We start from the raw sequence: 26,683 nt of genomic DNA, 5'->3' as shown, positions 1-26,683 counted from the left end.
TATAGAGTTAATTACAAGGATAGAATCACATTTTCCAGCACGGTAAATCGTTATGTATTTGCGTTTTTCCAATGATGGTGGTCATGGGGTGCAAATGAGCCGAGCTGCTCGCAAGCTACTTGAGATTGGCTCGTTTAAAAGCTCGATTGAGCCGAGCTTAAGCGAGCCCAAGCTCGAGCCTAAAATTAAGCTCGTTTAATAAACGAACTCGAGCCGGCTCGCGAACCTAAATGAGCCTGCCATTTATATAATTTTTTTCAAATATATATATAATAATTGTTAATTAGTATATATAAAGTTATGAAAAAATAAATAAAAATAACCAAATAATATATATTATTTTATACATAAAATTATAATAGAAAAAAATATATAAAATAATTATAATTATGTAAAAAATAATTGATAAATAGTAAATAAGCCGAACTCGAGCTTCAAAATCCATCCACGAGCCGAGCTCGAGCTCGAGCTCTGTATAAGTTAAATGAGCCGAGCTCGAGCCTAGTCGAGCTCGGACTCGGCTCGGCTCATTTGCACCCCTAGCCATGGCCGTGGCCCGTGGGTAGGTGGGTTAGGGTGCAGATGAAGTTGGGAGGGGTAGGTCCCACAAATGTTCTTTAAATATTTTTTTGAATGAAGTGTCATTTACGTCATTGTGGTTTGACAAATAATGCAAATTTAGTCCAAAAAGTTTATTTTTTGCATATAGACCCTCCATGTTTTCAGTTCTTGTCAATTACATCCAAATCACTAACTCCGTTAAATTTAATCGTTAAGTCAATGGTGGACATGTCTTTTCACTCTTTCTTTATTATAATACTTATTTCAGTGAACTGCGATTTTTGTCCCTCTGGTTTGTCCAAATCTACAGTTTTAGTCCAATAGTTTTAAATTTGCAATTTTTTTTCCTATGGTTTCATTTCATTTTCAATTAAACCTGAATTCCTTAATCTCGTTAAGTCTGGTTGTTAAAACCATCAGTGTGCCCTTCACGTGAGGGGCAGTTTTGTTTCTTCTTTTTTCCTTTCTCCCCAAATACACAAGAGCCCCTAAAGTGAGGGGGCTTGCGAATTATGACTAAGGTTTATTTGGGGAGAAAAATGATGATCTTGTCGTACTGATCATGCAAAAACCTATTTTAATTTACCTATAGACAGGGCAAGTCAGGTATCGAATCCAGAGGAGCATGTGGTCAATGTCATAAGTGTGTTCGTTTATCTAAATATATTTACAAAACAATTATAAATAAACAATTATGAAGTTTTGTCGAGTGCTGATCACACTAGCAGGTTTTGTTTGGAAGCAACAAACACTTAAACGAGTTTAACAATTAATGAGAACAGAATCACACCTAGGGTTCAAGCATGCAACTAAAACAAAAAATCTCATGTTAACTTAACAGCTTAATTGTTAAAAATCAAAACAGATTAACTAACTAGGCAAACCTTAGGCATCAACAATCGCTAACACACGACAATGGTTATCAAACAGTCCCTGCCAGTGTGGCTCAACTAAGGGCAATTGTATGCTTCATCATATTCAAACTAGTCAAAACAACCCTATAAGCAATTATCATAGCAACTGGCAAACTAATCATTCTGATCGAAATAAACTTAAATCGGCTGAGTGCACAACAATACCAAATATCAATACTCATAGATTAATCATAAACAATTACAATTAGTTTTTTATTTAAAACATGAGAAAAATACTGAAAAGTCACAATACTCTACATCCCGGGAATGACTCGTGACGAATCAGCCGTTCATGATCTTCGATCAGTCTTCAGCTATTGATTCATGATAATAAACTATGAACCCCGAGGTGATTGGAGGTGATCCGGGGCTCCTGGAATCGCCCCTTGTCGTCCCCCAGACGGCTGGAAGTGAATACCCTGATTAGAGTTCGTAAAATAGAACATATACGCTGAAATTCGTTTTTTTCCCTTTTTTAAGTCCATAGCGATACACGATTGCCATAACCTCATGCCATCGCATATCACGACTCAAGAAAACTTCATATTCAGATTCCTCTCGTCGAGAAACCCAAAATTCATATATTATGGGTCCCGTAACTCATTTTCTAGCCCAGGATATGCCCGTTTTACTTTTTGGTCGCGTTTTGTCAACCCATCTTGTTCAGTTTTAGCATCGGCTTATGATTTCCCATCCATACTCTTCCCAAATCCTTTTAACACTTTCCAGGACATCAAATTATGCTCCGGTCTTCCCGATATATCATTACATGCTCGTATCGGTCTCCCATTTAGCATCTTTAACGATCAATGACCTGAAATATAAAAGCACGTATGAAGTACCAAAGTTCTAACGGTATACTCAATAAAACTACATAATTAATACACTAATATATATAAAAAATACCCGACCATCACATCCCCACACTTATCTTTGCAAACTCTAAAGTAAACATTAACCTCCATCATAGGTATGTGAATTATCACCATTAATACTAGTAAGGTTTAAGGTCATACCCAGTTTCCCAGACTAACACTTTCTAGATTGACATCCCACAAATAAGGTTTAATGGTACTATAAAAACAATAAATCCGCCCAGACGAGGGTACTTTGTTTTCAGTTAAGGCATACATGTTCATACCCCCACACACTATCAACACTCCTCTCGATTTAATATCTGGACTAGCAAAAGATGTGCCAGTATATGTCTCTGCCCTCAAATAGCAAATATGAGTTACAACTTAATAAGCTTGCATGCCAGTCTTATCTCCACCCATTACCCACTGGTTGCATAAAGACTCAGACTAAGGGTTTTGCTGAGGCTTAGGTTGGGTGCGGATTAGGCATATTTAGTGACTAAGGTGGATGAAACCCTGTTTACAAATACACAACCAACTATTCAAAAATAAACAGACTGTTATTTACATAACTGAATAAGAACTGACTTTCTTTTTTACTTCTTGCTGAATTTTTCATTTTTTTTTGCAACTGATAAACAATATGCTGAAGCAAATAACAATACAACTCTGAAAAACACATATTTACAACTCAACCGAGACATACGTACATTGTGTACCATGCTCAACAACTGACTATATACAACTCGATAACGAACTGGATTTCATCACACAAGGTTAAAATAAAATGAAGGCCAAGGCTTAAGTGGTGTGTAATGTTCAGTTTGGTAAATGAAAATGAATGTGGTCCAAGTGGGCTCCTAGGGGGAAAATGTCATATCAGAAAATTTATTTAGTGGGGGAAAAGTGTGTGTAAGGGTTTTCTAAATGCCTAATCTCCACACATGTGATGGTATTAAGATCCCGATAAGCATTTGACAAGCAAGCTCTAATTCTGTAAAACATTCTGATTTCCCTCAATAAATGATAAGACATGCTTTATATATATATATATATATATATATATATATATATATATATATATATATATTATAATATGTGTATTAAGTATAGGGGCTATCTTACAATATGTCTGGAATTTTGGGTTGTCGATATGAAACATGTATACCCATCCCCTTGACTTGTTATCCCCGCCTAAACGACCCCATTTCAACTTCTCGTTTTGAAAACATTTGTGAGTAAAACTATCGAGAAGCTGAAAACCAACCATGACCAGAAACCTATAACTTTGCATTAATGACAATAATTAACAATTAACAACTTTTGTTTCCGAACACTTTTCGAGGTACTATCGGGCTAAAATTTTCAAATTTCCCCTCATCCCCACACTTGAGGTTTACATTGTCCTCAATGTTAAAATATTTAAACAATTAATGAACATTTGAGGGACGAGGTTGAAATTGACTTTTTAACAATTTAAAACTCGGGGCTCTAATGTGATGGTTCTACTAGCAATTATACAATTACACTTTTAACATTTAAACTAATACAAACAAAATAGATTATGAAACTGAAATCACCTGATATCCTCGACAATGAAATGGAACAATCTGCTCACGAACCCTCGTAAACACTCGTGCACACTCGTCTTACCCAAATACCAAAACTGACAACCAATCCTGCAAAATCTCGAAAGGTGTAGAAGCAAGCTTCTCATAAGTGTAAGACATAGGTTTTTCAAGAGTTATGAAAAGTATTTTCTGTTAATTTTATTAAAACAATTACCGAGCCAAATTAAGTCGTTTCATAATAAATTTTGTTAAACAAGTTAAAAACGTTAAAAGACCTAACTCACTTTCGTAGGAATCACGATTGCATTTAACGTATGTGATGTGGTCTAAATTATATATATTATTATATTAATATTTCTTACACTTTTAAGTATTTTTGAGCCATGTTTTTATTAAAATATTATTCTTAATTGGTTCATATGTGAATTTCAAGGTTTCAAGAGACAACGAGCCAAAACTTGTAAATCAACTAAAAAAAGAGATATACGTATTTGCTGGTTACATCACACATGATTTACGTATGAGTTATATATTTAAATTTGAAATGTTAAATTATTGTGTGGATACTAATTATATGTCACAAATTGGCAGAATACGTTGGCGACATATATAATTTTCTTGGATGCACAGAAGTATAAACGATTGGTGGGCTATAAGGCTTTATTTAATTTGGTATGGACCCACACAATTTCATAGTGGGTCTATGTGGAACAAATGGTGAATTTAGAACAAAGTGGCTATAATTTAACTTTACTAAACATAAATTATAATTCAAATCAAGCTATGAGTCGCAGACGTCAAATTAGGTGGGCCTTTTGTTGAGATTTCTTGGAAAACAAATTTGCATAATCTAATATAAATAATGAGATCATAAAAAAAACCTACGTGGAGAGTGGATGAGAGTGAGTAGCGGCCGCAAGTAGCAAGAACAAAAGCATTCACATCATTATTATATTCTTGTTTTAGTGATTGGTGTGAGTTAAGGGCAGTAAGCACAAGCAGCACAATATTATTATTATTATTATTTGGTTTTGAAGACGAAAAGTCAGAGACAACAGCAGGCGCATAAGAGCATCTACAACAGCAAACTTCTACAAACAGTTACATTATCGCCTTTCAAACTTTTCTCAAAAATCTCTATTTCTTTCCACAACAACAAACTTCCACAAACCACCATATCATCATCCACCTCTTATATTTAACTAGATTGCTTTTATAAGAAAATTTAATTTTTATAATTTGCGTATACTTAAATTTTATAAAAAATATTTAAAAGATACAAATTTTGAAAATAAAGCATTTAAAAAATACAACTTTTGAAAAAAAAATAAAAAATACAACTTTGCAGTCCCGGACGTGCAGCACAACCACCGCCTCCACAACGGTTGCGTCCGCACCTTCCTCCGTCTGTGGCGTGCCATGTGTGTTCAGACCTCGGGCCATGATGCCCGATGTGGATGCTCTAAAGAAGAATATTATTATTATTAAAACAAGCAGGTCACTTTTGGTTTAATATTAAATGAGTCAAATTCTTTATTTTATTTTGTTTTCGTTCTTGAACATGGTTATTGACTAAACTCTTTTAGTTATCTAGGCTTGTGATGATGTTTTGTTGACTGTTTTGGACTTGTCGGTTTTCGGGTTTTGTTTATGGGATTTTGATTAATTAAAAGTTTTGATTAGTTTTATTGGATGTGTCTCATACGTATTTATTTTTAATTTGTGTCTAAATGAATGTTTCACATGTTGCTTGATTGAAAGTCTTTCAGTTATAGGTTACATGTTAGGATTGTTTACTGTGTGTTTGCAATTTGTTATGGTTTATTTAGCTCATTCACCATAGAAACTGATTGTGGCATATTATTAGAAGTTTATATTTTTACTAGCTTAAATATCCGACGGGTGATAAGTTGTCGGGTTTGTCAGCGTTGTTCGGGTTTTAGGTTAATTATCTGACAGGAGGTTTGCCTATTTTTGCCTTAATTTCACTGTATACCCGTGTCCTTTAGACTGTTTATAAACCACCCCGTGTACTTAGGAGCATTGAGATAGTGAAACCGACGAGTTAGCTGTTTTCTAGGGTAATTAATCATAGTTGGTGAACTGACAGGTGAACCAATAAGCAGGTGTTTTTACATGATCTCTAAGATTTCTTTTTTGGCGACACCTTGAGAGTGATTAAGGATCCATTAAGTTTCCTAGAGCTTCATACCTTTAGATTCCCGGTTCCCGTAGCATTTACCCGTAACCGATAAAAGTCAGAGTCGTCACAATTCGGATTCCTTGCCTAGGTAACTCTTGTTCTCATTTGAATTTGCTAAAGTCTTATTCAGTAATTTAATTTTCTAGTTTAATTTAATTTAATTAAGTAATTAGTTTAATTAATTATTAGTTTTTTAAAATAAAATAAACAAAAATCCAAAAATATATATTTTCTTCATTATTTCTTTAAATTAGCTTTTAGAACTAGTCTCGTTAATTTAATAAGTGTCTTTAGGGTTCGATATTCCTGGTCTTCCCGTAGCTATTCTACACCAATAGATTCACTTGCCTGTTGCTAGTGGTTTGGTTTAGGGTATTCTAGGTTTTTATTACTCGTTGTGCTTAGTCATTATTTGCTAATATTTTATATACCACTTCGTGCACATCAGTATGCAACAAGCCCTTTAACCCCCCCCCCCCCCGGTAGCCCGGGTGGACGAGTGAGGTCCCGTGAAGGTTTATAGGAACCACACCCACAAAGTTCCAAATACAACAAAATATACAATAAATCAAATACAACAGATAATAACTAAAATGAAAACGAATTGGAAAGATACTTACAAACCCCGGGTTGCCTCCCGGTATGCGTTGAATTGATGTCTACAACTCGACAATACCTGAATTCCTCACGGTGGTTGAATTGCACACTTACCCACCGAGTTTCCAATATACGTTCGGTAGCTTACATGCCAAGACCATAACTGCTTTACAGTGATTGGCATGCTACTTGAATGATTATTGTGAGTCCGTTTCTTAATTATTTGTCCAATATCATGCAAGCTTACTTTCTTGTTATTCGCTACCAATGCTTCATCCCCACACTTGTTGTTTGGAATAATAAGTACCGGAGAAGGCATAGGATACACATGGGCTACGTTAGGCTCTTCATACTCTGAAGGAGTTGTATCTTCTACTTGAATCACACTTTCACTTTCTTGCTCTGGAAGATCAACAACCTCATTCTCTTCATTACCATCAGACATAGTACCACTAGCCAACTCCTTTTGGTCTCGGTTGATTTCAGTTTTGTCCTCAATATTCGAATTGAGCGAGGCCAAAATTCTTTCATGTCTTAGCTCATATTCCTTTTCTTCTTCCATCATCCATCTCTTATGTTCCATTAACGTGTTCATGATGGTATCGAGCTTAGAGTGCAGAATATTTTGTTGGTCTTTATCAACCGACTGAGAATATTCATAATTATCTTCTTCGTAATCATCTTCTTCATGAGAATATACATAATCATCTTCATCCCAGTCTGGTTCAGTGTGTATAATATCTTCATTATTTTTATTAGTCCACTTATCCTCGAGAGATTTCCCTTGTTGCTCTGCTTTCTTGTTATCCTCAACCATAATATTTATCAATTTGTCAAGTTTGGATTTCACTGTGTCTTGGTAACTGGAGAAATAGGGCATCTCCATTTCACAATTGTCATAATACGTATCTTGATCATATTGGTCATCCATGTCTGATTGATAATCTCCATCTTCATAGCATGTCGTCATATATCTTCGCCCATTACAACACTCCTGCCAATTTTGTGGAACTGATAGACAATCTCGATAGTTATACGGGCCTTCACAATAACAAAAATCACCATCATTGCTCATGGTGACAATAGCGTGCTCGGGTTTCGGGATGATCTGTTAAAAAAACCTGCAAAAACAGCTAAAATACCCGAGGTAAAATGGAATAGAAATAAACAAAACAAAATAAGAAAAATCTTTTTGTATTATTGATTTTTTTTTTCTAGAAAGCTCAAACAAATGATATAACACTAAGCGCACTAGCTCCCCGGCAACGGCGCCATTTTGATGACCGTGTCGTACCGATCATGCAAAAACCTAATTTTACCTATAGACAGGCAAGTCAGGTATCGAATCCAGAGGAGCATGTGGTCAATGTCATACGTGTGTTCGTTTATCTAAATATATTTACAAAACAATTATAAAAGAACAATTATGAAGTTTTGTCGAGTGCTGATCACACTAGCAGGTTTTGTTTGGAAGCAACAAACACTTAAACGAGTTTAATAATTAACGAGAACAGAATCACACCTAGGGCTCAAGCATGCAACTAAAACAGTAATCTCATGTTAACTTAACAGATTAATTGTTAAAGATCAAATCAGATTGACTAAGTAGGCAAACATTAGGCATCAACAATCGCTAACACACGACACTGGTTATCAAACAGTCCCTGTCAGTGTGGCTCAACTAAGGGCAATTGTATGCTTCATCATATTCAAATTAGTCAAAACAACCCGATAAACAATTATCATAACAACTGGCAAACTAATCGTTCTGATCGAAATAAACTTAAATCGACTGAGTGCACAACAATACCAAATATCATACTCATAGATTAATCATAAACAATTACAATTAGTTTGTTCTTTAAAACATGAGAAAATACTGGAAAGTCACAATACTCTACATCCCGGGAATGACTCGTGACGAATCAGCCGTTCATGATCTTCAATCAGTCTTCAGCTGTTGATTCAAGATGATAAACTATGAACCCCGAGGTGATTGGAGGTGATCCGGGGCTCCTGATTAGGGTTCGTAAAATAGAACATATAGGCTGAAATTCGTTTTTTCCCGTTTTTAAGTCCATAGCGTTATGCGATGGCCATAACCTCATTCCATCGCGTATCGAGACCTAGGAAAACCTCATATTCAGATTCCTCTCGTCGAGAAACCCAAAATTCATATATTATGGGTCCCGTAACTCATTTTTTAGCCCAGGATATGCCCGTTTTACTTCTTGGCCGCGTTATGTCAACTCATCTTGTTCAATTTTAGCATCGGCTTATAATTTCCCATCCATACTCTTCCCGAATCCTTGTAACACTTCCCAAGACATCAAATTATGCTCCGGTCTTCCCGAGATATCATTCCATGCTCGTACAGGTCTTCCATTTAACATCTTTAACGATCAATGAACTGAAATAAAAAGGCGCGTATGAAGTACCAAATTTCTAACGGTATACTCAATAAAACTTCATAATTAATACACTAATATATATATATACAAAATACCCGACCATCAAAAAACAGCAAAACTGGTCGTCACGTGAGAGGCACACAAATGGGTTAACGACGATACTTAACGAGGTCAATAAATTCGTGTTTAATTGCAATTGAAATGAAACTACAAGAATGAAAACTGCAAAATTGAAACTATTGGACTAAAACCGCAGATTTTGTCAAATCACAAGGACGAAAATCGCAGTTAACTGAAATAAGTATTATAATAAAGAAAGAGTGAAAAGACATGTCCAACCTTGACTTAACGATTAAATTTAATGGTGTTAGTGATTTGGATGTAATTGACAAGAACTGAGAAACGTGAAGGTTCCATATACAAAAAATAAACCTTTTGGACTAATTTCGCATTATTTGCCGAACCACAAGGACGAAAATGACACTTTACTCTATTTTTTTTAACAAGCAGATTTTATAACAAATGAAAACAGGAACCACCAACCAAAAGCTGGAAGGGACCAACAACAACAAAACAGAAAAACAAGCACTCGAAAGTACAGAACCATTGTCACTTGTGTAGGTTCTTGATTATATTAATACAAGAGGCACAATAATCTCTCACATACAATAACTTTATTCATGGTTATGTATTTAACGGATGATCCAAACTATAATTTATTGTGATAACCAGCTCTATTTATTTATGTCTCATAAGTTTTAGGTTTGATTTTAAATGATGGGTTCGTTGGATTAGCTTTGCTACTCGGATTTTTGTTTGAAAAAGTTGATAACCTAGAAATAGGGGATAGTCTAGCATTTTTTACATTTCTTTACTTTTAATTTATTTCTTTTTTGGGCAAATTTTTTCGTAGATTACGTAGATTTATGGTTTGATTTAATCATTTATTATTCTGATTGTATCCACATATCATTTTTCTATGTGGGTTACTAACTCAACGGTAGAGTACTCGGCTTTTAAGTGCGGTTAGGATCTTTTACACATTTAGATGAAGCGTAGGATTCGTCCATACCATCGGTAAAGTAAAGCCCTAATTGCAACATTAATGAATTCCTTAACCCGATCACCTACACGTGACGGACCTATTATGATGGAATTTACCAGCATAGGTGACTGGAATTATCTAAATTCTTGCCAGATGTGAGAGGTTTTTGAAAATTAACAATTTTTTTTTTTAAACGTGCATTTTTGTAGTTAAATACTTAAATTATAAAGATGGAGGCTCAGTGACAAATTGTCAATGCTCTAAGGTGAGTATATGTGTACCGATTTATTAACCAAGTAACATGAGTGAATGAATATCCGTGGTTCTATTATTACTAGCAAGAAACCCGCGTGTTGCAGCTGATTCAAAGGGTCAGTGTTCAAGTAAAAAATCCACTAACTTTAAGAAAACCATATATTATTGTGAGAAAAACACATCCCTCTTAATTCATAGGAAAATCGGGTTAATTCTTGCTCGCTAAAAAAAATTTCCTGACTCATTCTTGAAAAACACGGTTCGACACGTAACCCGTTAATAAAATGGTTCTCTTAATTGTTCTTTATTCATGTTGTAAAAAAATGGATGGATTTATTTTGTATTTTTGGTTTTTAATTTGGTTTTTACTAATAGTTGAAGGTCTTGTTTTGGTAATTTGAAAAAAGAAGTCAAAAGTTACTTAAAAAGTTGCATCTTTAACTTTTAAAATACTTGTACCCGATGCAGCTATGATTTGTAAATTATGCTATGCAACTCGATATTCAATAAAATTAACATTGAAACGTTGACAAAAATAAGCACGTCGCAATGGCATGCTTGATTATTTTTTTAAACGTAGTTTATTAAAAGATATATGAGGAAAACAAAATAAAATAGAAATTGAGGAATATATGGATAAACATAAGGGGGTGGAAAAGTAAATATTGTTTAAATTCATATAAATTGAGTAAAGTTGAGGGGTAAAAAATGTAAGTATAATATAAAAAATAAACTACATCGTGCGATGGTATCTGGCTAAATACCATATTACCATCTTAACTAACACTTAAGACATGCAATGAGACTAATACAATGAGCAACAATAATAGTATCTCTTAAAAATTAAGAGGTATTTGGGATTCTCTTTATATATATATATAGTATAGATATTACCATCTTTGTTATTATAAAATTTTTAATTTCGTTTAATTTTGGGCCTTATTATTTGCTAGAAATAATGGGCTTACACATCGGGCTAGATTAAGCTAATCAACAACTCTCGTCGGCCGTAAATATGATGGAAGTCAAGGAACGACAAAGCCGTAAAACCAGAGAAATCTGATCACCCTACTAGTCAGTCACATGACTCACATAGCATGATCTCGTCCTTTTATTAATGACATGTTATATAAGACACCACCATGTTTACAAGTTTTTAGTTAGAAGAAGATACTTTGGGCCAGAGCCCATAAATAAGAGATCCGACAGGCCCAAAGGTTCAAGTGTTATAGTAGAGGTGCACAAAAAACCCGAATCCGGAACCAGACCCGAAATAAAACCCGAAACCGGTTTTTTTAATACCCGAACCCGTACCCGACCCTAGCCGTAGGGTACGGATAGGGTATGCATTTCGGTACTAAAACTTGAACCCGAACCCAAACCGGACCCGATTTGTACCCGGTAATATACCTGAAAACCCAAACCGGTTCCATACCCGGAACCGAGTTTTTCCAATACCCGAAACCGGGTATTTCAAATACCCGATGTATACCCGAAAAATACCTTAAAAATACACGAAAAATACCCCTAAAAAGTGCAACATTTTAAAAAATCCAATCTATACCCGAAAAATACCCGGAATAATGCTCGAAAAAACCCACAAATAGGGTTTTTTCAATACCCGAAAATAGGGTATTCAAATACCCGGTTTTAGAATATCCGGCTATATACCCGACCCGAACCCGATGCATAGGGTATGGTTTTTAGAGGCAATACCCGAACCCGAACCCGATCCGGTTTTTACCAATACCCGATTTTCCAATACCCGGTCATACCCGAACCCGGTTCCATCCAAACCCGAGCATTTGAAAAAATCGATTTGTGCACCTCTAGGTTATAGACTTATAGTTGACATTGACAATCGGTTTGTCAATACCCGGTTTTGGATTATGTTTGTGCACCTCTAATACCCGATTTTCCAATACCCGGTCATACCCGAACCCGGTTCCATCCAAACCCGAGCATTTGAAAAAATCGATTTGTGCACCTCTAGGTTATAGACTTATAGTTGACATTGACAATCGGTTTGCCATATCCGTTATTGGATTATGTTTGTGTCAAGAAACCAAATTTTTGTAGCTAGTGGTTACTAGTCAAATTATGGAACATTAGACACCAAAAGGCATTTGGTCCAATGGTACTTTGACGTGCAATAAGCTGCTTCCTTCTTTGAAGGTCAAGATTCGAGTCTCATGGTGCGCATTGTTGTAATCTTATTAAGAGTATATTAGATTGTTGTTTTAAAAATATGGAACATTAAACGTCCATCATGAACGAGATATGGGTTAGTGATTTAATGTGAGGGGTGTAAGGTTTGGTCTCACGGGGCACGCCGTAATCAAGCTAGCGTTAGCAGTCGTGCTAACTTTGACTTCAACGTATAAAACTTTGGAATATAAAAAAGCTAGCGTTGGCGGTCAATCCTTGGTATTACCGTGAAACAACTTTGAAGTAGTTGATTTTAGCAAATAAGAGACGTATATTTCGGACATACAAGTATTTTTAATAGCATTTAACATATATTCTTGGATTTTTAACATACAGAAGGAAAAAAAAAACAATTTGTAATTGCCTAATTGGCTAATTGCCATGTATGTACCAAGAATATGTGTTGGTCCCAAATTGAGGGATTAACTATTAATAATATCAACAGACTATAAGATAGTAATTTGTATGAAATGGGAGATGTGCACTGTCTCAAGAAGAAGCACGAAGAAGTTTAATAGATGTAGATATAATGTTAAGTGTATATTGAATTGAAAATCAAATGATAATAAAAGTATTATAAAACAATTCAGTATGACTCTAGCATATATCTAGAGTATTTCCATAGGACAAATTCAAATGTACTATACAAATGTCCTGATTTAGTCCAAAAACATAGACATTTACTGTTGTTTATGAACAGCACATAAACTTGCATGAAATATTAGATATTGGTGTAAATAGTGCATATGCATTTATTTATCAGAAAAACACAAAATTGAGCCTTTTATGGTTTTATTTATGTGTTTACACTTCACACCAAATATCCTATAAATTGTTCATGCAAAACATGATCACACCACCTTCACGCATTATACACTAGTTACATATACATTTTTATCAACAAATGTGTTAAAACTACAAATTCAATACAAAGTCTTCTAATTTAAGGGTTCAAATACGTTTTGTATAATTAGGAGGCTTTGTATTGTATTGAATTTATAGTTTATGAAAAATGACATAAATAGTAAACAAGTTTCAAAAGTATTGCAATTAAGCCACTCATGCAAATATTTTCCAAATCGGGCCACTAAATCTTTAAATCGAGTCTTATCGATTTTTTTGTGCGTCAAGAAAAAAATGGAGGATAAGATGTGGGGGTCGGAATTGCAATATATGTAGTTAAATTTAAATTAAAAAAACTAATTATATTAAAATTTTAAAATAAAACAAATAAAATTCATGTCGCTCAACGTTAACATTAAAAAAATGATAAAAAGATTTTCTATGTGAAACAAAAAAAAAATGCTAAAAAAACATCTTAAAATCTTTAATTTAATAAAATATAAAAGTTAATCAATTGATTAATTAAAACACGTTTGAATCTTGATTAGTTTAATACATATAAAGTCAAACATGAATCCTAAAAAGAAAACTTAAAATTAATCAATTTATTTATATAAAAATGAAAAAGAAAAAGAAAAAGAAAGATGTGACACACAGACCTGAGATCTTTTGTAAATATTGAAGTGAAGAAATTTGAATAATATCTTTAGTCTACGTTAATATGTCCCGGAAAGATAGGGTGTCCGTCAGACCACTATCCACGAGTATGCATGACTTCCACATGATTTTCTGCATCTCAATTATCGATTGTCAGACTGACATGATGTAACAAATAATTTATGGTTAATAGTGAAATAAAAATAAAAATGTTAAACCAACCTATATATTTATCACCGTGAGGGCAAGACCTGCTGACGTAGAACTCACACTCACCATAACCTCTCTGTGAGTATGCTCAAGGAAATGAGACACGTTTGATAACAAAATTTATTTAATTTTCATGTCCAGTGAACATACCAGTTTTTCTTTATATTAAATACTAAATTCGGACCACCTAATCATAGAAAAGATTAATGAAATGGGAATGCTTTTAAATAATTGAACTTTATCCATTGCATATATATTTAGATATACTATTTACTGCGAATCAATGAGCATTATACGATTGTTAGACCATGTGTAGTCATAAAGCTTCACTACCATACATTATGCGTCACGTGGCGCCTAGTCAGAGTTATGTATTTTACAAAAACAAGCTGTAGTCATAACTCTCCACCCCCAGGCATTATGCGTCACGTGGCGCCCAGTCATTATTAATTTTATTTGTTTTTTTAAATACTAAATCATTTAAATAAATTAACATAAAATTAAAAATTACATTAAACTTCCAAATAAAAAATACATTAAACTAAATTAAAAAAAATCAAATTAAAAAAAAACATAAATAATACTAACAAACTAAAACTCATTTATATTTTTCTAAAATTTTCGCTCGTCGAGCGGCTTTTAGAGATTGGACTATCGGGTCGTCTTCGGATAGCTCGTTTGATAAAACCTCGATGTCTTTGTCAATTTCATTCCTTCTAAGTAGGTCGACGGCGTCCAAATTTACTTGAAGTCGTTGGGTTCCAAGTTCGTGTAAATCTTGGAGTCGAGAGTTCATTAATTTGAATTGGCTTTCCAATTCGGGATTCGAACCCGTTGCCGACGACGAAGCGGCCCCTTTCCTTTGCCTTTGGTTCTTCTACCCCCCCGGCCGAGGCATCTCGGTAGTATTCACGGGGTCATTATCGCTTAAGTTGAAGTTTTGAGCGTCGTAACGGGGCGTGTCTGGATCAACCGAAGACGATGTTTTAGACTTTTTTTTACTCGGGCCACCGTCGGCTTTGGCTTCGGCATCCAACACCAAGCCCCATTTTGGGTGATGCCTCAATAGGTCTTTCCAAATGCCAAAGTAGTTGAAGGTCCCGCGGACCTTATGTTGAAACTCAACCAACGCGTTTTCCATGACTTCAGCATCCGAGACACCGCTACTCCTAGTTCGATTCATCCGAGAGAAAACCGTATGGAAAGCCATGCATTTGGTGTTTATGTCGCCCCATTTCGACAGTAACGAATCTTTTTCTCGACGCGAGTCGCCGCCAAGGTTGTGAAACCTCTCTATAATTTTGTGCCAAAATACCCCCGATTTTTTATAGTTCGCTAAAAAAATAAAAAAATTACAAGTTTAATGTTTGTTATAAGAAATTTAAAAAAATATATATGTACTTTAAAACCTACCACATTTGGCATCTTCCGATATCTGGCACCAAGCACGAGGACATAGTACGCACTCGTCGCTACTCCACGCTATCACCGTCTTTTTAACCCGAGGTTCGCCGGTGGGCTTCTTTGCGTGTTTTCTCGAACGTCCGCGTTGGATCGAACCGCCCACGGTCTCCGGGACGGGTTGTGTCTCCGGCACGAACTTGACCTTGGGTTGGGTCTCCGCGTCGGGTTGGGAACCCAAACCGGCAAAAATGTTTGTCATTGGGTTTTGGAAACCAGGCACCACATTTGGCATAGAGTTTTGTAGAAGTGCAAAGTACGCGGCCATTTGCGGGTCATACATTTGCGGGACGGGTACGGTTGGCGTCGGGGGGGGGGGGGGTAGATTGGTTCGGTTGTGGATTTTGGTTGCCTTGACGGGCATATTGGCCGAAACCGAGAATATTTTGGTTGTTGTTTGGAAACATTTTGGTAGAAATATTTGTGTAAAAGATATAAATTGGTATAGAAGTGGAAGGAGTGTGTTAAAAAAAATGAGCTTGGTTTGTTTATATAGTATAAATATAATTAATATAATTTTTTTTTTAAAAAATTCCCAACGGCTCCAAACCCACCCCAACGGCTATTTTTTTTATTTGTGTGCCACTATACGCGTTTTGTATACAACGCAGCCAAATTCCAACTTCACATAACGCGGGGGGGGGGGGGGGGGGAGGGGTGTACCCCCCGCGTTTTCGTCTACAACGTTTGTCACACCCCGACCAAAGGCGGCGGAACATGCCGGGGTGCAACGATTGCTCATAAGCGCATGACACTATTTAAAGCGACAATATTTAACAAACTCATTTCACAACATCGAAAATGTCACATAACCAAATATTCATAACTCAAATACAACAAAATATAACAAAATATAGCAAATTAAATATTGTTCATTTTTGCTAATATCCTAACGGTATTTGTGATGTTTTCTTCACCGAACTCCATAATCAACCTAGATGCAAACCTGTAACATTTCATAAAATAAAGTTTATCAACACAAAGGTTGGTGAGCAATTCATAAGTTTGAACAATAGATATATAGTATGAAAAGCCACAAAACTAGTATACAAAACCATAAACAATAGCTATAAACTTGGATAAATAGTTATCGCTAACAAGTTAGCGACACCCAACTATAAGGGGTTGCCAAATAGTTTAGGATTTTATAGTTATCGTTAATTGGATTACGTTAACGACACCTTGCCATGAGGGGTTGCCAAATGGTCTAGGATTTATAGTTCCACTATCCAAAAGTGATAAACACATAGTCAAATAAGCATAGAACACCAAATCGAGCAATTATTCAAGTAAGGTATACAACAACGTTTGTGGTTTAAGACCCAAGTATAAAACATTAGTTTAGATAAGTTGAAATGTCACCCCCAAAATAAAAGATAGAAAACGGGGTATGAAGTTACTCACGTTCAAGTAATAAACTTGAAAGATTGATTATTTGGAGATTTGCCGGAACGACGAGTTTAACGTATGAAGCCTAAATAAAAGAAAGTCTTGGATTTAGAAAGGTTGTCTTGAAGATCTTTAAATAAAATAATTGTTGCAAAAACTAATCAATTAAAGTTCAAGGTTTAAAATGTAACTATTTAAGAATTTATAATAATAACCCTTTTAAAAAATGTAAGTTTGCTCAAAACCGGGTTAAAGTATCTAACCTTAATATTTACTTAACCAATGTTAAGTAATAAGGTGGGGAAAATGCTAAAATGCAAGTTCCATTAGGCTAAAGATACTAAAACGGGTTTTTAACGAATGTTCGGGTTGTCGGTTCGGGTCTTGACAAATGGTCGAACCCAAAGTCAACTTTCCAAAATATTAATTGTTATGAGATAACTCATTAAAACATACTAACACTTAACCAAGTACGTAGATCTATTGTTTAGAACTAACAACGCACGTTAAGCGAGTGTTCGGTTTTGTCGGTCCAAACTATGTTATGAGATCAAGTTGGATCCAACTATTCCAAGTACTTAAGAAAAATAATTAAAATCAGTTTGTAAACTATTTTTTAAAGAAATATACAAGTCTTGATAACTAAAAACACACTTGTGTGTCTTAAGCGAGTAAAAGTCGGTATAGTTCGGTCGCCATCTCACAAATAGTTCATAGATGGTTTCTACATGCCCAAATATCATAGAACTTGTATATTGGTTTATAAATGAAGAAAACTTAAATGTTACAACAAAAAAAGTTAACTACAAGTCTTTTAAGCAAAAGTTTCGGTTTAGTTCGGTTTCCATCTCCCAACGAGTTCATAGATGGATTCCATATGCTTAATATCAAAGAACTTGTAAAAATGATTTTTGAAACTCAAATCTAGCAATAAACATGTTTAAACAACTATTTTAACAAAACTAGTAAACAAAAGTTCGGTTTCCGGTTTGGACTAGTTTCGGTTAAACCGAGGTTAGTCTTATACAAACCCACACCATGAAACTTGTAAATAAGATGAACAAACTAAAGGGTTAGAAGTTAGTCATAAGTGATATGTATAATAAGTTATGTGTGTGTAAATATATATCAAGAACACGAAGTCCTCCATGAAGCCTTGCCTTATGACATTCGAAACTTAACCAACCAAAGTCGGTGAAGTAACAAATAAAGGAAACAAGGGGTGTGTATTATATATATGTTGTACCACCATATTCAAGAGTTAGTAATGTTAGATGAACAAGTTAGAATGAAAGACTATAGTTAGTTTGACTTGAGAAGTCAAAACTTCAAAAATACATAAGAAATAACAACCTTGAATCTATGGAGTTTGAGAGAGTTTTTTGGAGATGTAGCAAGAGTAAAATGAAGAAGATGGGTGTGTATATATAGGGAAGGAGTGAAGGGTTGGGTATAAAGATTCTTTTATGGTTTGCATAAAAATGGGTATGTTTAAATGGTCAAACAATGCATAATATAAAAAAAATATATTTTATATATTTTAAATGACAAGATCCAATATTTTATATATTTGAAATGTTCGGGTTACAAACGGGTCCGGTTTACATAACAAAAGTGACCCGAAATTGACGAATGTCACAACGTTGCCACTACGGGTGGTCTTAGATGAACAAAATTTTGACTAGGTTATTGTAACTTATTTATATAGGTTTGTCGTAGTAGTAATGGTGTCTTTTTTAAAAGGTCATAATATCATTACCTAAGCTTGAATCCTTCTTATTATACTAATGTTTTAGAGCAAGCACATAGACGGGTTCATGGTCACCCCCGATCATTGCCGTTTTAACGTTTAATAGGGTAAGACTTCGCGATTTTGTCCGAAAATTTTTATTTGAGCACAGTCACCCCCAATATATTGGGGCCGTGACTTCGGTCACTGTGGTGGCTAAGCCCAAGCTTCGCCATTGACTGGATTCAAAACTTGGACCCCTCATAGTGAAAGCTAAGGAAAACTTTATGACAACCTGACCAAAGTGGTGATAGTTGAGATCAGTGGAAATCTAGAAAAAATTTTTGGGATGTCGTTCAAAAAACTCTTTTTTTACCGTATTTCACACAATGTAAACGAAACAAAAATAGAAACACGATAATAAATAAATTTAAATATATACCTAATAGATTTCTTCTCTTAGGTTTTTGAAAGCCTGATTTCTTTTGAAGGACTTAAACCCTAAAGAATATTTGGATCAATATTATCATTTTCTTATATATTATTATCAATATTCGAACTTGGACCAATATCTTCATTTTCTTGCATATTATCAACAATATTTGAACTTGAAATTGGACCGATATCATCACTCTACTCATATTTTAGAGCATCCATATGTGACTGAATTCAAACTTGGGACCCCTTAGAATGAAAGCTAAGGAAAACTTCGTGGCTGCCTCACCAAAGTGGTGATAGTCGTGACCAGTGACAAATTTATACAAAAATTTTAGGGGTCTCGTTCAAAAAACTTTTTTTATCGTATTTCATACAATGTAAACGAAACAAAAATAGAAACACGATAATAAATAAATTTAAATATATACCTAATAGTTTTCTTCTCTTAGGTTTTTGAAAGCCTGATTTCTTTTGAAGGACTTGAACCCTAAAGAATATTTGGATCAATATTATCATTTTCTTATATTTTATTATCAATATTCGAACTTGGACCAATATCTTCATTTTCTTGCATATCATCAACAATATTTGAACTTGTAGTTGGAATTTTGAACTTGAAGTTGAACTGATATTATCATTTCTTGGAATTTTTTATATATCTTTCAAGTTCTCTAGCTTTAGAAGAAAACAAAATTTAAACCACATATCCATTATCAATTCAAATTTATAACCCCTAATCAGTTCCAGTTTACACATAAACCCTAAATCCATAATCAATTCCAATCCACATAAACGCTTATCCAAATATCCAATGTAAACCATATTCAATCATTCAATTGCCCATAAACAATTTATAATTAACAACTTATATAAACAAATAAACAATTACAATTTAATTTGAATAGCAGTTTGAGACTACCTAAACTGTAACAAGTAGAAGTGAAAGAGGGTACGTGTGGACTATGGAGGTCGTGTGCCAGAGTAGCGGTTGGTCAGTTGGACGACTGTAACAATGGAGGTCAGAGGGGGCTTTTGATTAGTTTGGATTTTTAATTAGTATAGGTTTGGTCTTTTTAATTTTAGTTAGTTTAGGCATTTAATTCGGTTGCGACGTATTTATATAGTACAAAGATATCATATTTAAATTAACAATGTATTCATTATTCTAGAAACTATCACATCTTTTAAAAAGCATACCTAAAAAATGTTTTTGACTTTTTGTTACTAGGCGTGACATTAATAGGTATTGGCAGATTAGTCGTACTCGTTATGACACATTTACTCACATGTTTGCACAAAGGGATACATAACGATGTGGGAAAGTCGACAAGATGATGGGCTATGAGAAGTTGAGAACGTAAGCCCATGCATTGCCGTAGATAACAATGGAGCACAAATAAACAAGAAAGATAATAAAATTTTCATGGTACTTTTACAATTGTTACCTAAATAAAAAGCAGTCTCTAATTATATTTTTCTAGTGTCTATTTTACGACGGGACAAACATATTATCAAGTTATGTTTCTTTGAAGGGCGTCCAAACTTGTGTAGTTTTAAGATCAATTGTTAATTTATACACTGACAAACTTTGAGACAAAATCCTAAGAGTGTAGCATTTAGAAACGTAAGGTACAAATCTAGTCAATTTTAAAGATAAATAGCAAGCGATAAATTTGATATAAACATAACAAACAATTCATAACTGTCATTAGTTTGTACTTTGTAGTTAAGATTTTATTTTCCTGTAAAAAGTTAAAAACCCTAACCGTATTAATTAATTGTTTGCTTAAAAAAAGGAAACTACCAAAATACGATAAAGTTATGAAAAAATATGTATAAATGAAAAGTCCTTTTCACTCCACCATCTGTCTATACATCGTATAAACGGCCCTCCTAGTCGCACACTCATAACTTTGACAGATTTTTATACATATTTAATTTCACATGCTCAATGATAGGATGCTCTTAAATATCCTGAACATGTTGGGAATTTCATTTAAATGAAATTAACTTATCAAGATAGATTTAATTTTAACTAGAATTTACGGTCCCGTCGCGAAAAAATCGAACAAAAAAACGCAAGTAAATACGTTAAACCCTTGTTGCAAGTCGACATGAAGTCAGTCTGTATCAGTTACAACATTGAAACTAAACAAAAGAAATGACACCGTCAATGCCAAAATACAACAAATTATCATATGTGGAACCAAAAAAACCAGCACGTTATAACTGCGAACCAACACAAATTCAGTTACGTACAACGGTACCAACGCAAATTCGTAAACATATATTAGTAAGCCAAAAAAGTTATTTTAAAGGCGAGTTATCAAACGTTGAAACGCAGATATAAAACAGTGCGATGATGGGATATTATTAAGTCATGAAAAAAGTTTCGATCATTGTAAAGACAAACTATGAAAAAATATAAAAACAAAGTTTAAGAAAATCGTTTAACCGACAAATAAAACATGTAAAGCCGACACTTGTCCAAGTTTCGTGTTTAAAAAATATATAGTTTGCTAAATATTTTAATTAGTTGAAAAAAAAAAGTAAAATAAAGAAAATTAAAAACCATTATTTTTATTTATGAAATTATAGATAGTGATTTAGTTGTTATAATAATTAGTAAAATATTAAAATATTAAATAGTAAATTGAATAGTAACTTAGTGAGGAGGAATCAATCTCCTTTTTAATATATATATATATTAATTTTAATCTTAATGATTGACTTGCATCATCAATAAACAAAAACACACAATGTTTAAAAGAAATTCATCGTTTAAAAAAACATATGTGAAAGTGAGAAAATTTTGCCTCCCACGTGACTCGATCAACTGGTAACATCAACTATGGAGTGGGGTGGTATTATTGGGGAAGCGTAAAAAGTGAGGATTTGAGAATCGTGTATTTTTCATGTAAAACTTCATAAAAAGTTCATTTTTAAATGTAAAAAGTTCGTTATGATTAGTATGATTATGTTTGCTACAGAGGATCGCTTTTAACGACGATGAGGATGCTCAATTCACAATCGAAGGCCAAGTGATAGGATGGTGCAAATGAAGAGTAGCCATAGGGGTAATGTGTGACAAGATGTGCCAATTAAATTAAAGAGGAAATTTTATAACGTTTATGGTTAGAACTGTGATTTCATACAAAGCATATTGTTGGGTCATCGAAAAGACATGCATGTAAGTTGTAGCCAACAAAGTTGGAGTTGCTAAGGTGGATGTGTGGGCCAAATAATACACCTCATCATCGTACTCAGTTAATCTCATTAATAGCAAAACTATGATAGTGTCTTATGAGAGTAATATATAAACAACCTTACGTTCAATTTGGAATTAAATTTTGAATATTTTGACTATGATATTGATGAAATAATAATAATAATAATAATAATAATAATAATAATAATAGAGACCCATTTATGAAGAGATCACGTGAGAGTCATGTGTATGTCTACCTTGATAGCTTCGTCTACAAATAGTGAAGCAGGTATCCCATACACTCTGTATACATACATACATACATTCATTTTCTCTGTTCTTATCCTTTATAAAATCTATAATTCAAGTAAAGTAATAAATAATAATCACCCACCCACACTCAATTCAAGACTCCTGTTTATGATCAAACCTATTTAATTTCCGGTCAAGCCACGACATCAGTGATCTATTCACCAGAGGTGTGTTATCTTAACCCATTGTGTATTATTTAATTTTGTCATGATTTGAATGTGTGTTTATGTTATAATACAATGAATTAACACTTGACATATATTTTTAATCACTTTTTTAGTAAAGATAATTAGTGGCAATGTTATAAAAAACCATGAAGTAGGTGATTACAGTTATTTTTGTTTATATTTAAGGAACCTTGATTCAATTAATGGTGAAATGAGTAACGTGGTCCTAAAACATAATAGGAAATGAAACGTGGTATCTGGTTTATGGTTTTTGTTTTGAAATCAATGAGACCAGGGACAAAATTGGCATAAGAATCGGTGCACCTGGACCGGTGTGGAAGGAGTGTAAATGAGTCGAGCCGAACCTGAGTTAGCCTAAGCTCGACCAGGCTGATTACGTAGGCAAACCTCCAGCTCAGTTAGTTTCAAGCTCGAGCTCGACTTGTTTCAAGTTCTAATTTTAAATCATTAGCTCATTTATTTTCATTATTAATAATTTTAAATATATTCTTAATTAGTTTTTTTATGTATAATTTAATGTATTAATTAGCGTTTTGGGACAAATTCATAAAACAGTAACCAAGTTTCAAAAGTTGTTCAAATTAGGTTACTCAACTATAAAAAGTGTTATAAATAAGACACTCAACCTTCATATTTTATTAAATTAAAGGTTTTAACATGTTTTTTTAGCCTTTTTTCTTTTTTGTTTCACCTAGGAAATCTTTTTATCTTTTTTATGTTGACGTTGAGTGGCGACGTGAATTTTATTTTTTATTTTTGAATTTTAATATAATTAACATTTGTTAAAATTTTCTATATTTAACTACATATATTGCAATTTCAGACCCCCCACGTCTTATCCTCCATTTCTTTATGACGCACAAAAAAAATCAGTGATACTCTATTTGAAAATTTAGTGACCCGATTTAGAAAAAATATGTATGAGTGACATAATTGAAACAATTTTAAAACTTGGTTACCATTTTATGAGACGCACCCTTTTTTTTTTAATCATAGTTTATATATAATAATTGTTCTCATGTAAATATACTTATTATAGTTAGTACAAATTTTACTAATAAAATGGAGGACATGACTAGAAGAGAGTGAAAAATCCTGTCTCCACATGTGAGGTTGCAACTTTCTATTTTGTCGATATGTAATTTACACTTGTGTACATTATATTTCTTTAAAGCGAGTTAAGTTTGTACATCGCCACAAACTCTATGATACGGGAAGATAAAGTAGTGACGCAGAGCGGAAGCAACACGAATAACACGGTGATCAGTAAACTTTTACATAAAAACTGAATGGTTCATGTGCCCTTTTCTATAGACTTTCTAAATTTGGTAGGTGCCATATTTTCAAAATTACAAATTAAACTTGAAATTCAAACTATACTATAAATAATTTACGCGTTTTACACTGAAAAAGAAAAAAACTACAGATTAACGAAATTTGGAAAAATCTCGATTGACGAAATTGGGGTTTTAAGTCAAGGTATACAGGTCTGATGGCAGGGCCGTGATCCGGCTCGTTGCTTCCATCTGCTGGTTATGGGACCCGTAACTCCAACCATAGCCTAAGCCTTGCCATTTGTAGTTTCAGCCTTTAGTGTCCTTGTCCAAATTATCAGACTTTGTCAACTATTGTATCCACTCCTCATCAGCTAGATGTGACTTATAATCCATACTTTGGTCTGCCATGATCATTGATGTATATTGTTATTTATGTTCTCTTTCTAGATTACATGTGACAGATAGTCCTAGCTATTTACTAATTCAAAAATTTTGAAAATAAAGTATAGTTAAACATTTTATAGCAAGATCACATGGATGTAAGCATTTGGGCCACAATTTTCTCATAAATGGCAAATGCGCCTTTCGCTGGCAGTTAGCCCGTCTATTTATTTTCAGTTTTACTTAAAACTTTTGCACTTTCAGATGATAGCTGCACCAATCACAAAAATGAGTAATTTAAACAACGACATCTTTTATGATATATTGAGACGACTAGATGGCACAACACTAGCGAGTGCAGCATGCGTTTGTGCAGCATTTAAAGCCATCTCAAAAGAAGAAAGTTTATGGGAAGATGTTTGTTCTTCAATGTGGCCTTCAACAAAGCGGGACGATGTAAAAAATCTTATATCATCAACCGGAGGGTTTAAAAAGTTTTATGCAGATTGTTTCGCGTTTATCGTAAATAAATGTGTTCCAGAATTCAGTTGGAGAGGTTACCCTGAGTATCCAGGAGAATGGACCGAAGCTGAATATTATGGCGATTATGATGAATTGGAAAGCGTTTCACCGTCTGATTTTGTGTCGATTGTGGATATAAAGTATAAAGAGAAAACCATATGTTCAAAGGTTCTTTGGGGTATACCGAATGCAAGTGTGCACAATGGTTGGTTTTCGGATTGTCCTTTTAGAATTGATCTTTTCAGTTATGCTTCTAGAGAAAATGGTGATGCAGGTACCATACTATCATAGTATCATCTACTTTGACTTATATTTTGGTCAAACATACTGGTTTGACTTCTGATTAATGCTGACTAATTATTGTGTAGGTGAAGTTACTCTTTCGGTTTCTGATGGTCTGCCACCTGTCACCTCAATCGAACAAGAAAGAAAAGACGGTAAGCTCTGGCAAGAGCTTCGTGACGGGATAAGGCTGAGCTGGATAATAGTCAACTCAAAAGTCAAACAAGCTGCAAATGTGTCAAGTTGGTGTGCAGTCGATGGTCAAAGACACTGGCCGACAAGTCAAGATTTCGTGCTTCATTTTGGATCCATTGTTCCTGCCAAAGACATTGTTCCTAGTCAGGTAGTCAAATGCATCCTCACTATGAAGTTTCGGGTGACCCATATCGAGGGGAGTGGGACCCACACGACACTCAACTTGACCGAACTTTGTATGAAACTAGGAGATATGGACGGTGGGCATGTTAAGGGGAGAAACAGTTTGCTTGTGCTTAAAGAAGCTTTGAGCTGCGATAGGAGTAAGGATTATGGATTGGTTCTTGAGTCGTGTAGACTGTACTCGAGAGTGCAGAGCGAGATTAAAGAAGAGAAGATACGGCATGAGAGTAGGGTGGAAGGATTGTATATTTTAGGTGGTATCGCGGCTTTTGCATTGTTTTGTTGCTATTTTCTGTAGAACTTCTCAGGGTATATTACATATGTGTTTTGGTAACAAACATACATATTAAAATCTCATTCATATGTGATGAGGACTAACTTTTCCTCTATCTTACGCGACAATGAGATTGCTCTCACCAAAACCACCGACTTAAAAAACAAGTTATGTTACATGTATAACGTAATATTTTTATACCATATAGAAGTAATAATGGTAATAACAAATCACCGCTAGCATGTAGCGGTGGGCAAACTTTAGTAGCAAGCGATACGATATCAAACAAACAAGAAAATGCAACACTTAACTCTTAGAAGTACTTATAAACTTCTCCTAAAAAAACATACACACTAAGACTACTCGCGACGTGGGCGCATGTGGTGTATATAGCTGAGGTGGATGGTTCATGTCAGGAGTGTAGGATTGAGGAGATGTGTATTTGAAGACATGACAAACACTTAAATGTATGGTGGGTCCCATTCAAATAAGTATTTCTTTTGTTTTTTTAA

The 26,683-nt window shown here is 34.2% G+C and overlaps 1 protein-coding gene and 1 long non-coding RNA gene across 2 annotated transcripts; both read left to right on the top strand.

The window, feature by feature from the left end:
* Window positions 1-22,897: 22,897 nt before the first annotated feature.
* LOC143609481 (F-box protein At2g27310-like) lies at window positions 22,898-26,207 on the top strand. The gene is made up of 3 exons (XM_077084229.1): window positions 22,898-23,036; window positions 24,980-25,511; window positions 25,606-26,207. Exons 2-3 carry the CDS (start codon window positions 24,980-24,982, stop codon window positions 26,193-26,195), a joined length of 1,122 nt encoding a protein of 373 aa, XP_076940344.1. The 5' UTR covers window positions 22,898-23,036; the 3' UTR covers window positions 26,196-26,207.
* LOC143609479 (uncharacterized) lies at window positions 24,115-24,437 on the top strand. The gene is made up of 2 exons (XR_013149426.1): window positions 24,115-24,234; window positions 24,276-24,437. It is a non-coding gene; the product is annotated as an uncharacterized LOC143609479 (long non-coding RNA).
* Window positions 26,208-26,683: the final 476 nt, after the last annotated feature.

The sequence above is a fragment of the Bidens hawaiensis genome, unplaced genomic scaffold (assembly GCF_021521415.1).
Source record: "Bidens hawaiensis isolate Kalapana, Puna unplaced genomic scaffold, B.hawaiensis_p1.1 tig00419662_1, whole genome shotgun sequence".
In the NCBI taxonomy this organism is placed as follows: Eukaryota; Viridiplantae; Streptophyta; class Magnoliopsida; order Asterales; family Asteraceae; genus Bidens; species Bidens hawaiensis.
This window is presented reverse-complemented; position numbering and strand designations above follow the sequence as displayed.

Excerpts from the sequence above, each read along its gene's own strand:
- LOC143609481 (XM_077084229.1), top strand. The coding sequence starts at position 24,980 with ATGATAGCTGCACCAATCACAAAAATGAGTAATTTAAACAACGACATC. Across the intron at positions 25,512-25,605 it reads TAGAGAAAATGGTGATGCAG|GTGAAGTTACTCTTTCGGTT; the intron begins GTACCATACTAT and ends ATTATTGTGTAG.